Source organism: Cydia strobilella, chromosome 3 (assembly GCF_947568885.1).
Source record: "Cydia strobilella chromosome 3, ilCydStro3.1, whole genome shotgun sequence".
In the NCBI taxonomy this organism is placed as follows: domain Eukaryota; kingdom Metazoa; phylum Arthropoda; class Insecta; order Lepidoptera; family Tortricidae; genus Cydia; species Cydia strobilella.
Window position 1 is genome coordinate 9172900 of NC_086043.1, and position 12800 is coordinate 9185699.

General features: G+C 38.0%; 2 protein-coding genes across 2 annotated transcripts; one reads left to right on the forward strand and one right to left on the reverse strand.

Moving 5' to 3' along the window:
• Positions 1-1338: 1338 nt before the first annotated feature.
• Positions 1339-3270, reverse strand: LOC134756282 (uncharacterized). The gene is made up of 2 exons (XM_063693116.1): positions 3087-3270; positions 1339-1786 (listed from the first exon to the last, which is right to left on the reverse strand). Exons 1-2 carry the CDS (start codon positions 3133-3135, stop codon positions 1356-1358), a joined length of 480 nt encoding a protein of 159 aa, XP_063549186.1. The 5' UTR covers positions 3136-3270; the 3' UTR covers positions 1339-1355.
• A 5896-nt stretch (positions 3271-9166) lies between these two features.
• Positions 9167-12223, forward strand: LOC134755739 (endoribonuclease CG2145-like). The gene is made up of 6 exons (XM_063692287.1): positions 9167-9607; positions 9704-9815; positions 9939-10023; positions 10614-10766; positions 11300-11388; positions 11744-12223. Exons 1-6 carry the CDS (start codon positions 9234-9236, stop codon positions 11978-11980), a joined length of 1050 nt encoding a protein of 349 aa, XP_063548357.1. The 5' UTR covers positions 9167-9233; the 3' UTR covers positions 11981-12223.
• The last annotated feature ends 577 nt before the right edge of the window (positions 12224-12800 follow it).

The following is a 12800-nucleotide window of genomic DNA, read 5'->3' on the forward strand; positions in this document are numbered from 1 at the left end:
CGCGCACAATATCGCCTCGTGTGTAATGACCAACTTAGCACACTTGTATCATAATGTACTATTACGATATTATAACAAAAAACTGGAAATTCTGTATTTTTACGTGAGAAGTTTCTAAGTAAAAATTTTGTTGACAATGTTGACATTTCTGACGTATGAAATGTCAATGATGCGTTTGGAAATTGCATCGACTCAACTTGTGCGTTCAGAATTATATTTAACATCATTATTAAAAAACAAACGTTTCTTAGGGAACTTTAAGGTTTATGACATAAAATCATTAAATAAAGCTAAATTTGCTATTTTTTATTAGATTCGCAAACAATTTGTTTAATGAAATGATTTGAAATCGAACAAACCATTATTATGAGCGTTTTACGTTTTGTTATCTGTCAAGCTACTTAAACACGCTCCATCCAAGGTCAAATTACTTTCCCCACTAGTGGATAAAATGCATTTTTCCCCGCTTGTTTTAAAGGATAAAAGACAACTTTCCGAGCTAGTGAGGGGAAAAAAATTATGACAACTCATTTATGACAAAAACCCAGTTATACTCAGGAATAATTCTGACTAAATGTTTATGACTTACAATTTTATGCATAGTGTTATGACAATTAAAAATATGACAAAAGTTATTATGCGACCAGAGGGCGCCCCAAATTTATTAGTCCCCGGCAAGCTCGGCCGAATTTCACCTTCCCATACAATCGGAGTTTCGTTCTCATTTTAAAACTACGTGTTGGATTGTAATGAAAATTTGCACATACAATGACATGAGGTATATCTATGTCTGTAATTAGTTTATATAGCTCCAGTTTATAAAACAAACGAAATAAAGTAAAAACAAGTTTTGTATGAAAAACTTATTTTTTTTTAACTATGGTATCTGACGCTACATAAATAGCTACTCGCACAGAATAACTAATAGTACTACCGTACTACTCGTTTTAAAATGAGAGCGTAACTACGTTTGTATGGAAAACTGAGCTTGCCGGGGACCCTTTATTTAATTTCCGTGCTTTTCGTACATATGTGGTAAGTTTCAAGGTGTACAACAAAACGTTTAATTAGGTACTTTTCTATATACAAAGGTATTTAACCGCCTAGTAATCAATTAGTGTCAGACCAAGCTAACTCTGCATTTTGACAGCACTGACTGTGCAAGTGTTATTTTATACGTCGTAATTTTATCGGTTTGACGTTTAGAATAACGCACAGCCGCACAGGCTATCAAAACTGCTGCAGAGTAAGTTTGACCTGATCTAATACTGAAAGAAAAGTGGTGTTGTAAAATGTAAAAAAATCAATAAGTTAGTACTTAAAAATGCTATATTTAGACCGTTCTGCACATCAATTTATCCTTGTTTAACAGCCTGGCTGTAACTGTAGGGACGGATGGGGCTGCCTTTGCCTTGGCTGTTGTAAAAATTGACTAAATCCTTGACATTGCCTGGTCCAGGGGTCGTGATGGGGTTGGCCACTGGCGACGGGTTTACGGCGACTGGTTTCATTTGATTTGGTGTTTTAGGTTGAGCGGGCGTGACGGCTGGTTGCGCTGGTTTGGTGGTGACGGCTGGTTTTCCTGTAGTCAGTACTGGTTGGGGAGCTTGGGCTGGTTTAGGCACTGGTGCTTGCTGGGCAGTTGTGGCGGGTTGAACCACTGGTTGAGGTTTAGACGGAGCGGTCGCCACGCCGCCCGGCCGCGGCGCTGGCTTAATTCCACCTCCCTCCATATTAATAAAGTCTACGTTGGCATGTTTGTCGAGGGGGGCATACGTTTTTTTACCTGTAATTAAAACAAAGATTGGCAACTTAGTTTAACTTTTGAAAAGATTAAGGCCTAGGTAGGTGATTATGCAGTACTTGTATTGTCCTACCAAGTATATGTAATCTACAATAATATATCTACTATTGTAGATTACATATACAATATACACAGGATGCTTTTGTTAGCACTGACCAAACTCTGAAGGGTGAATATGTAGGTCATACTGAATAACTTTTCGCAAAAAAAACAGCATTGACTCTGATCAAAGATTTATATTAACTCCGCATTAGATGGATACACAGTCTAGGAAAAAACGTGCCTCGGAAATCAAGAAAATCTCGCCATCTGTTCGAGAATCAATTCTCGAACAGATGGCGCCACCACGTTTTACCACTTTTGGCCTATTCTCGACTAGATGGCGTTGACGGTTTCGTTTGTTATTTAACAATTTTAACGCATATCAGTGAAAGAACATGGGTCAAAATCATAATAATAAATGCAATCATTTATCCATAGGTGCCAATATCCATTATTTTATGGTAAGTATTTTAACCATCTTCATTTTTAGTTTTAATCGTGTGTCGATAGATGGCAGTGAATTTACTGTGGCTACAACATTTACTATGACAGTATTCCTCTATCCTATATATCCTCTTTGTTCTGATTCACCGAAATGTATGAGACGGCAAAAATATTTTTCGCGATTACGGGGTTGGCCACATAGTAACAGTTGTTAAGAGTATGACCTACATTACATATTCACCCCTCAGAGTTTGGTCAGTGATAATGATAACAAAAGCATCCTGAATAGCCTACTCCTGCTTATAACGTTTCGCACTAAAAGTTGGAGCGGATTTATTTAAAAAATCTGTTATTGAGATTATTCGCAGCACGTCTTGCTCGCATTAATATATGCATATGAGTACGAGCGAGTTGATCTCAAAATGAGACAAATTGGCATAGTTGGGTTTAAAAGTTCAAAGCGGCCTTTGAATCAAAGCACTTACATAAATAAAAGAAATATGCACTTATGTACTTATACTTTTAATTACATATTAACAAGAAATTAACAATATTCATTGAGGTTAGATTTGCCTATTTACAAATTTCCTTCAATAGCCTGTCAAAAATCCTAATTTAAGCAAATGTTCTAAGTACAGTTGTTTTTCAAATAAGTAGGTAGATATTTTAAAGAGGCCTTCTAGTTATGCGTTTTGGATAGGCAGGTAGGTAGGTACTAGGTACTTCAATGTTCAAACTACAATCTGGGACGTTCATACGAGGTGGGTACGAGTGATGATACAAAATAGGCACTTACATTCCACGTAACAGACGACCAACATCAAGGCAAATACTCCGGCCTTCATTGTTGTAGCGTGGCACTTGTGTTATGTCCAAACTTAATATGCAGACTGAGCCTATATTTTATCGAATAGCAAATTTGGACGGACACGATTCGCTCGTCGAGGTTAAGGAGTGATCTCACGACGCACTAGCGATGGCGAAGCTGGCTTGCCGGTCGACCTTTCTTGATAGCTGACCTCATACGATAACAGTTTTCTGAATAAATTAGACCCTTAACAGTAAGACAATAAAGTGCAAATTTAATCGAATGATTGCTCCTCATGCCAATTTCTTAACACCTAACATTGTTCGTTACGGATTTGTAATTTGTTTGTTTTGGTTCAAGTAAAGTAGTAGCTTCAAGTTCCGAGATATAAGTATTTGTGATATAAAGGCGATTTTCCTTAAGTAATAAGAAAATGTAATATTACGATCAAAACAGGATGTCGCTAAATTGGCTTTCAAGATTTACCTATCTAAACATACCTAGTCTTTATCCACTTTAGTTTTATGGACAAGTTCTAAGTTTTATTAGATAGTAAAATAAGCAAAAGTAAATGGTAGGCAGTCGTTAAATTATGAAGATAGCTTCAGACAAACTAAAGTATCTAATAGAAAAGTGCGAAAACTATAAACCAATCAAATAAATCGAGAGAAAACGCGCGTCAATACTTATCGCAAAATCGTGTCAGCTATTACCTCTAAGAAACAATGGCCGTCTTATCTCCGTAAAACCAGTTGGTTACTGGGATAACAAATGGCTTGAATGTACACAAATCTGCTAAGAAATTGTATATCGCCTATAGTAATTATTGTCCTAATAAAGAATTGTGAGCGGTGAGTGTACAGTTGTAACAGTGGATGCAGGCAGATGATGCATAATACATAAAGTAAGATAGATTTTCCCGCCTCGCGCCAGCGCACGCGAGTGGAGTGTGCATTGCGGCTGTGCGCTAGCCTGCGACCGTATGGTGACGATGTCTCTTCTCTGCTTTCTTTTACACATTGCCTAAACAATCGAGCACACGTGGCGGGAGAAACTGTAGCGAGATCAACAACTACCACTGTCATTACTAATTGGAGATAGGAATTATTAACTCGTAAATTAAGAGATGTACCTACTTATATATTTATAATGGGCTATAAATACAAAACAATGTGTATATTTACTTATTCATGTTTTACACTAACGGGATAGGTGACTTTAAATACGTAATTAAGTGCATTTAAATTTAATAGTGTGGTACATAATTAGGTATGCGATGAAAAAAGTAAGCTACATATAACTTTACAGCTTAGGTATTTTTACTTACTTTATATCTCAAATACATATTAAAATAAGCAAGTAGTTAAAATAAGGAATCCGTGACTTATATTGACCGGGATATAGACCGCGATTACCTTTTGTATTATTTTTGAGCTCCCGATATTTCGACGCAGTTACATGCATCTTGTTCACGGGTGACTGAAGATAGCTGGTGGGTGTCAAAGTTGTGTAGAGCGCGCTCGGTCTACCCCTATCCCGGGTCTATATCCCGGTCAATATAAGTCTAGTGAAACTAACCGTGAATCATTCAAAACTCTTAAATAATCCGTGCTCTATACTATACTAAACTGTAGTTCCGTTTCCCTTATAAAAACTTCTCTGAGCATTACAACATCACATAACATACATTACGTATAATGGCTATGTGTACGACAATTGCTTGCTGTTATTGCTGCTATGAGCCATCATATTAGTTAACTTGCAAGTTTTTTTTTCATTCCTATAGTTAGCTCTTTACCCTGTTGACTAACGTCTAACCAACATCCACAATAACCTAAGAACTTTTTTAAATACCTTTATTAAATTTACTTGTTAACTAGTTACGTCGCCTGCGACGCCCTAGCACGTGTGAGGAAATAATCACTGCCATTAACCTTACAGGCTGATGCCTACTTTCAATCGTGTCTAAACGGATGTAGATATTCGTCGTTTCTAAACTAATCTCTCTAATTATCAGCTAATCATGACTAGAATGTAAAACTTAATTTATTAAAACGCTTTAAAAGTGTACTTTTACGGGTTCCGTACGCAAAAGGAATTGGACAATTGGAACCCTATTTATAAAGCATGATGTGACTGCATGATGCTTTAATAAATTTGCCTTATGTTATGTACTACCATAACACGAACCAAATAAATTATATGATTATTATTTCTACTGTAAGTTGTATTAAATTAATCATTACATTTACTTTTATATCATAAAATAAGTAAAACACAAACTGACTAAATATAGCGCGCGCGATCGTGTGCATTGAATGAATGAGTTGAAAGTAGGTATTTGTACCTTATTAGGTACAACTACAACCTACCTACCTACCTACCTATATAACTATAGCGGTAACCGTAAGGCCAGGATTACACTTGTAAGTTTTACTTACGTAAGTAGGGACACAGCTATACTACAGAATGAGATATGAATATCGTTATTCTAGCAAATAGCTTTGTCCCTACTTACGCAAGTAAAACTTACATTATTTTTATTTTATTTTATTTTATGGGGAAACAAACAGCTTACAATCTTACACAATATGAATTAATATTAATAAAACACAAGCCAAAACAGTTTCCACTAATTAATTAAGGCAGAAAAGCTCAAAGGGAACTTAATGAAATACAAAATGTAGAAAAGTAATTATTCAAAGCAATCAGGCAAACCAAAAGCTATTAACCAAAAGCTAAAAGATTACAAGTGTAATCCTGGCCTTACAATACCTTAACTTAATACGCGAAAAACTGCAAAAAAATCACGTTTGTTGTATTGGAGCCCCACTTCAATATTTATTTTATTCTGTTATTTGTTGTTATAGCGGCAATAAATATACATCTGTGGAAATTTTAACTGTCTAGCTATCACGGTTCATGAGATACAGCCTGGTGACAGTCGGACAGACAGACAGACAGCGGAGTCTTAGTAATAGGGTCCCGTTTTTACCCTTTGAGTACGGAACCCTAAAAAAGTAGAAAATCTAATTTATTTTTTTCTATTCTATGGCTTTAATGGTTAAATTAAGACTTCATATACCAAACTATTTTCACTATGGGTTCTCGACTCAACTATAATGACTTCATTACGAAACGCTTTAGTGAACTATACCGGGTTCAACCTCATTTGGAGTACTGTTCTCATCTCTGGTCTGTTACTCCACAATACTAGCTCCTTCCTCTTGACTCCATCCAACGTCGGGCAGTTTGTATTGTCGGCGATCCCGAACTTACTGACGGCTTAGAACCTCTGCCTTCCGAGAGATGTTGGCTCTCTTTGCATGTTCTACCGTCTGTACAATGGGGAATGCTCCGAAGAACTTTTTGATTTGGTGCCATCGTCTCGTTTTTATCACCGCACCTCCCGCCAAAGGAGCAAAGCCCATCATCACTTCTTAGATACATGGCACACCAAGAATAAGCGGGCAGCTCGCTCGTTTCTTCCCAGAACGTGCAGAATGTGGAATGAGTTGCCTCCTGAGATATTTCCTTTGCGCTACGACATGGGATTCTTCAAAAAGCGGGTACTTAGGGTTCTAAAGGGTCGGCAACGCTTAAGTGGCTCCTGTGATGTTGCTTATATCCATGGGCGACGATAACCGCTTCCCATCAGGCGGCTCGTCTGCTCGTTTGCTATGACATAAAAAAAATTAAGTTGACCAGAGTGACGCCGCGCTCAAGAGGACAAACCCAAACGATAGAACATAATTTTTAAGAAAAAAAAAACAGACTTCAATGGGGGATGCCGCTGAAAGTTCACTTATTGTTGATGGTGCACTCTTTGATTCCAGACAATGAAATGAAAAAGACAGCATCTTTTGCCTAATAATGTAGAAAAGGAGGTAAAACCATCCACTTTTCTAGTAGCATTTCGTTTCTGTAAAGGTCGCAGTTCTAACCTAACCTAACCTACTTTTCTGATAGCATTTCGTTTCTGTAAGGGTCACAGCTCTAACCTAACCTACTTTTCTGATAGCAGTTCTGTTCTGTGACCCACCTAAGCCACTTTTCTATTAGCATTTCCGGGTCCGGATCAGAGTCCAGGTCCGTGTCCGGCTGTCCGGGTCCAAGTTTGGGTCAGAGTTCGGTCCGGGTCCGGGTCCGAGTTGGGGTCCATGTTCAGACCCGGGTCCGGGTCCGAGTCCGGGTCCAAGTTTAGGTCTGGGTCCATAAGGAAGAGAACAAATCGCCAAACGTGAACTATGTGTCATTGAAGAGTTCCATTCTGATCATTATCAGCAGTTTCCATTTCATCAAATGTCACTTTTTAAATGTAAATGCTGGATTTGTTGATAAAAAAACAAAAATCATAATATGTATGCCTTTCACATTTGAGGAGTTCCCTAGATTCCTCATGGATCCCATCATCAGAACTCGAGCTTGACAAATGTTTCTTGAAAACCTAACTTGCTTAACAAACATAACGAAGAGGACAAATCGCCAAACGTGAACTATGCGTCATTGAAGAGTTCCGTTCTGATCATCATCAGCAGTTCCACTTCATCAAATGTCACTTTTTAAAATGGAAGTGCTGGATTTGTTTATAAAAATACAAAAATCACTATATGTATGCCTTTCACATTTGAGGAGTTCCCTCGATTCCTCATGGATCCCATCATCAGAACTCGAGCTTGACAAAAATGTTTCTTGAAAACCTAACTTGCTTAACAAACATAACGAAGAGGACAAATCGCCAAACGTGAACTATGCGTCATTGAAGAGTTCCGTTCTGATCATCATCAGCAGTTCCACTTCATCAAATGTCACTTTTTTAAATGTAAGTGCTTGGTTTGTTGATGAAAATACTAAAATCACTATATGTATGCCTGTAACATTTGAGGAGTTCCCTCGATTCCTCATGGATCCCATCATCAGAACTGCTTTTTGACAAAAACGGGACCGTATGTATATACTTACAGACAAAAAAAGAATTTCGAAATCGGTCCAGAAATGACGGAGTTATGGAGTAACAAACATAAAAAAAAAAAAAAAAAAACACAACCGAATTGAGAACCTCCTCCTTTGAAATCTTGAAGTCGGTTAAAAAACGTCAACGAGTTTCTTTTTCAGTATTTTGTTCTACCCTTTTATCTACTGACTTTTAATTTAACACTGTACTCGACTGAAAAGCACTCCATTATATCACGATTGTATAAAATTCAAATTTCAGTACATATAGTTCTACTTTCCCGCACTAGTGCGGGAATGAGCACTTTCCGTGCCTATGTCGAAAGTTTAGAGCCATAATGTACTGTAAAACGTTGTACGATACACGTGCAAATAGGTAATTCACTACTCGTCCCTCCCTGCTCCCTTCGGTCGTGTTTTAATTTATCGCCACTCGTTGCAAATTTCCTACTTTCCGCACTTGTATCGTTAGATACCTAACTATTGATGTACAGGTATTAGGTATGTCAGTCACAAAGTGAAGGTATATAAGTGTATATATTTTTAAAATATTCTACATAAATGCCCACCTACTCTAGAAACAGCATGCATTTAACGAATTAGCGACAAAAAATCAAATCCAAATCATTCAGCGTGTTACGCTCTTAATACATTTGATAACGCCTCACCTTTGCAAACAAAGCGCGTGCGAACCAATACGTTTCCCATCCAACTTCAATACGTCATTAGCATGTCGACATGTGATGAGCAATCAGGGTTGTTATTGATAGCAACATAATATTTATACTAAGGTCAGAGAGAGTTTAAGAGGACGTGGAAGTAGCATCGCATTAGTTATTCAGGGCAATCACCGTAAAAACTGGAAGTCCGCGGGTTGAATATAATTATCAATAACATACTGTATCTAATGCTATGTTATGTTCCACAGAACATCTATTCACAAAACATTTTATTCTCATTAGCAGCACCTCCCTAGTGTAAAATTAACCCCGTGATTAGTAACAACTACGTATTATCAGTGGTTTGACTTACACTGGTCCTGTGACGAGTGATCGATAACCTTTGCGATGAACAAGCCAGGATGACGTCACCCCAGAGGTCGCGCACATCGGTGCGGAGCGGGCGCAGCTCAGAGATCACTAGTGCGCCGTGACTGTATTCGACACCACGTACTGGACCAACATGAAGTGTGCTATAGTCTTCCTTGTGTGTATGACGGCCTGCCAAGCCGACGACCTAGCCTCAGCCGCCGGTCAAATCTTCAACAATATCCTTCCTAATCTCATCAAGAACCAGGCTACTTCTAGTGACGGAAACGGCGCCCAAAACACTATCCAGCAAATCGGTACTGTTGTAGGCGGTGTTGTGAATTATGCCAAGACAAAGAGCTATGAAGACCTTCTTAAAACAGTGCAGGACTCGACGACGGATGAAGATTTGCTGCGAGTCAGCGAAGAGATGTTCAACGCAGATATAAACAACGCATTTAACTTCATCCAAGTGAACCTGCAGGGCCAAACCAGCCCCATGTCTAAGGACGATAAAGCTCCTGCTAAGTAAGTCTTCAACGTAACGCTTTTGTGCCTTTCATTAGACATGCTGTTTTGTAAATAATTTAGGTATTGATTTTCAATGTATTTTTGTCTTTACAGTCTCCTAGCTGTAAGCGATAACGTTTGGAACGGACCAACTATCAAACCATTCGTCGCTCTTTTCGACAACTACCACAAGAATGTCATTAGGCCAGAGTTCGTCACCCCTAATGTGAGTATAATTTACTTTACAAATTACTATGTAGGTAATATACGTCTTCACCGTATAAGTCTGTTTACTAGTTTCAAGTATCACGCCAAATGAGGAAACTTAACGAGTGATGTCATTTCGCAGGAAGAGTCCGAGCAAACTACTTACATCAACACTATTTTAGCCACCGGACCTATTAGGAGTCTCATGTCCTTCCTAGTAAGCAAAGGTTAGTAGCATTCCGTATAAAGTATAAACGCAGCGCCTGGACTGCAACTTCCGTTTGATTATAATTTGCGGGCCTAATGTACAGTTAAAATATTTTCAACAGTACGTTAACAATTCACCCTAAAATTCCGATACGAAATGGAGAAACAGTCTCAAACATTGCGATTGTCAAACGATCAACACAAGATCATCCCGGCACTTTCATTCTGTCAACTACTGTCAGAAAGTGAGGTTTGCTTGTTGTAAGGGGCCCACTGATTACCGGAAGACGGGACCGGGTCCCGTCTCCCGGACGATATCGGCCTGTCAGTTGTTCGGAACTGTCAAATTTTTGTTCTAACTGACAGGCTGATAGTGTCCGACGGACTGATAATCAGTGGGCCCTTTTATGTTTTACAAATACAAAAAATAAATGCTAAACTATGGATCTTTGAGATTGAGAGGAACAAACAAACTCTTCGATTTCGACGCATTCCGTTCATAAATTTCAGCTTTTGCGTTGCTATGAATTGTGCTTAAACATTTTTAGTGTAGCTGAAAGCCTGAATTACGTTCAGCTACTTTACTGTACCAATTTCAATGATAACACAGGTTTGACTCAGCTGAATGAATACCAGGAACAAGTAAACCTGTTGAAGAAGATTTGGTTTACCAAGTACGCGCGCCACTGGACCGGCCTGTGCAAGTGCAGCTGTGCCTTCGAGAACATCTTCATGGCTGAACTCAAGTCCAATGATGTTTTAGGTACGTATGATCTATGCGCTGCACGGACCACCCTTGCGCTGTTACAATAATCTGATGCCTATGTGTAGGTTTTGTATTGTACCTACTGCAAATGTGTGTTGTCTACCTACCTATGTAGGTACATACTTATATGAACTTTTATAGTCGTCGGGCTCGTCATATCAACAGGCAGAAATACAGTCTACGCTCGATTAAACACAATTGTCATTTTTGCAACTATGTATTTAGATAACGAGCAAAGCAGTCAATGTATTAAATATCGACACGGACAGTGTTAAAAATATGTATAGGTACACAACCTTATTCACATACATTAAGGTAGGTAGTGTGCTAGTGTACATAGGTATATATTTTTGCACTTTGTCCGTGTCGATATTTAATACCTTGACTATTATATACCTTATAAGTTAGAAGAAATGTAGGCAGCTGGAAAAACTTTAAATGATATTTACCTAATACTAATATGTAAATATAAACTTAGGTACCTAAGCATTATTTTTCGTACTCATATTTTATTCGTTTCCTTTTCACAGGTCTGCATAGTTGGTTGTTCTTTGCTAAAAGAGAACAAGACCACAAAGCCAACTACCTGGGCTACGTCTCCAAACTTGACTTGGCTGGGGTAAGTAGATACCTGTTCAATTATTTATTGTTTATATGTAGCAATACTCGTCTTAATATAGCAATATCAAATACTGCGTTTGCCAATAAGGCCGACAACAACATCTGGTATATTGTATAGGCTGTGTTATTTCTATTGTTTTATCTCTAGAAAACTTGCCTGATTGTCGACTAAGCGAAGCCTCGTTAAGTCGTTATTAAGCTTCCACTTTTTCCGATGTCGGTCTCAGAAACCGTGCCGTGCCGCCGTGCCGTATAAAACTATTTTTTAACAATTTTTATAATATATCCTTATAATATTATCCTTATATTTTTTTATGTCCCTATAATATTTATTTTCTCCTGTAATCTTTCAGAAAGGACTAATCCTGAAGCAGCACTCCATCCTCAGTGAAACGAAGGATGCTCCCGAAGTGACCATGTTCGTGGGAACCTCCCCCGAGCTCGAGACGGCCCTGTATACCCTCTGCTTCATGGCTCGCCCTGACGGACAGTGCAGGCTGCGTTACAACAACGTGCAGTTCACCATTCAGACCAAGACGCTCAAGTCTGAGAATGTCAAGCTTATAGACACCGCGTACCCAGTCTTCTAAGTGATTAGTCTTTATTACAATACTCTTAAGGTCGCATTACACTAAATTGAAGAAATATACCCAAGTGAAATGACAAAAACCGTAGTCGTAAAGATGGTCAAAAGCAAGATACGGTTTATAGTTGGGTATAAATGAACTATAGCTAAGCTAAGCGAATAGGATAATGTGTACATGACAATACTCTTAAATAAATATTTAACTTACCTAGAACTGTTTACAAATATAATTTATAGACGTTTTAAAGCGATTTATTTCATTATCTACCCCCAATAACCCTGTAAACGCTGGCGCGCTTCATTCCGTTATGTCTCATTCTATAAGAACAAGGTATACAATTGAATGAAGTTTACTATCTAAAGGTCAGGTTGGGTATCTCATGTGATAAACTCAGTCAAGTGGGATTCGCTCAAAATATATAATTAAGTAAAACGAACAAATCTCATATAAATAATATGCTTTTAATTGCGATACTGTTATTGATAAACAACGTGACGATTTCATAATCATTTCAACTTTACGACAGAGACTCGATTGTACATTATTGTCTATACCTATGACACAATTTAATGAAACTAAAGCTCTATTTACACGGTGCGAGAACTTGCATGCAATATTTGATATTATGTTAATACATTGCTTAACTGCAGAGTACAATGAATTCAGTCGATCGACAAAATACCGCAATGTAACGAAAATCGTATGCAAGTTCTTGATCCGTCTAAATGGAGCTTAAGAGTCTCATTTACAAATGTTGTATACATGTAAGGTCTAGGATGAAAATTTTATGATGACAGCCATAGAAAAATTGTGAATATTCTTT

Coding starts and splice junctions, on each gene's coding strand:
- LOC134756282 (XM_063693116.1), bottom strand. CDS start 3,135: ATGAAGGCCGGAGTATTTGCCTTGATGTTGGTCGTCTGTTACGTGGAA. Junction 1,787..3,086: donor GGTCGTCTGTTACGTGGAAT/GTAAGTGCCTAT, acceptor TTTTAATTACAG/GTAAAAAAACGTATGCCCCC.
- LOC134755739 (XM_063692287.1), top strand. CDS start 9,234: ATGAAGTGTGCTATAGTCTTCCTTGTGTGTATGACGGCCTGCCAAGCC. Junction 9,608..9,703: donor GACGATAAAGCTCCTGCTAA/GTAAGTCTTCAA, acceptor TTGTCTTTACAG/TCTCCTAGCTGTAAGCGATA. Junction 9,816..9,938: donor CAGAGTTCGTCACCCCTAAT/GTGAGTATAATT, acceptor GTCATTTCGCAG/GAAGAGTCCGAGCAAACTAC.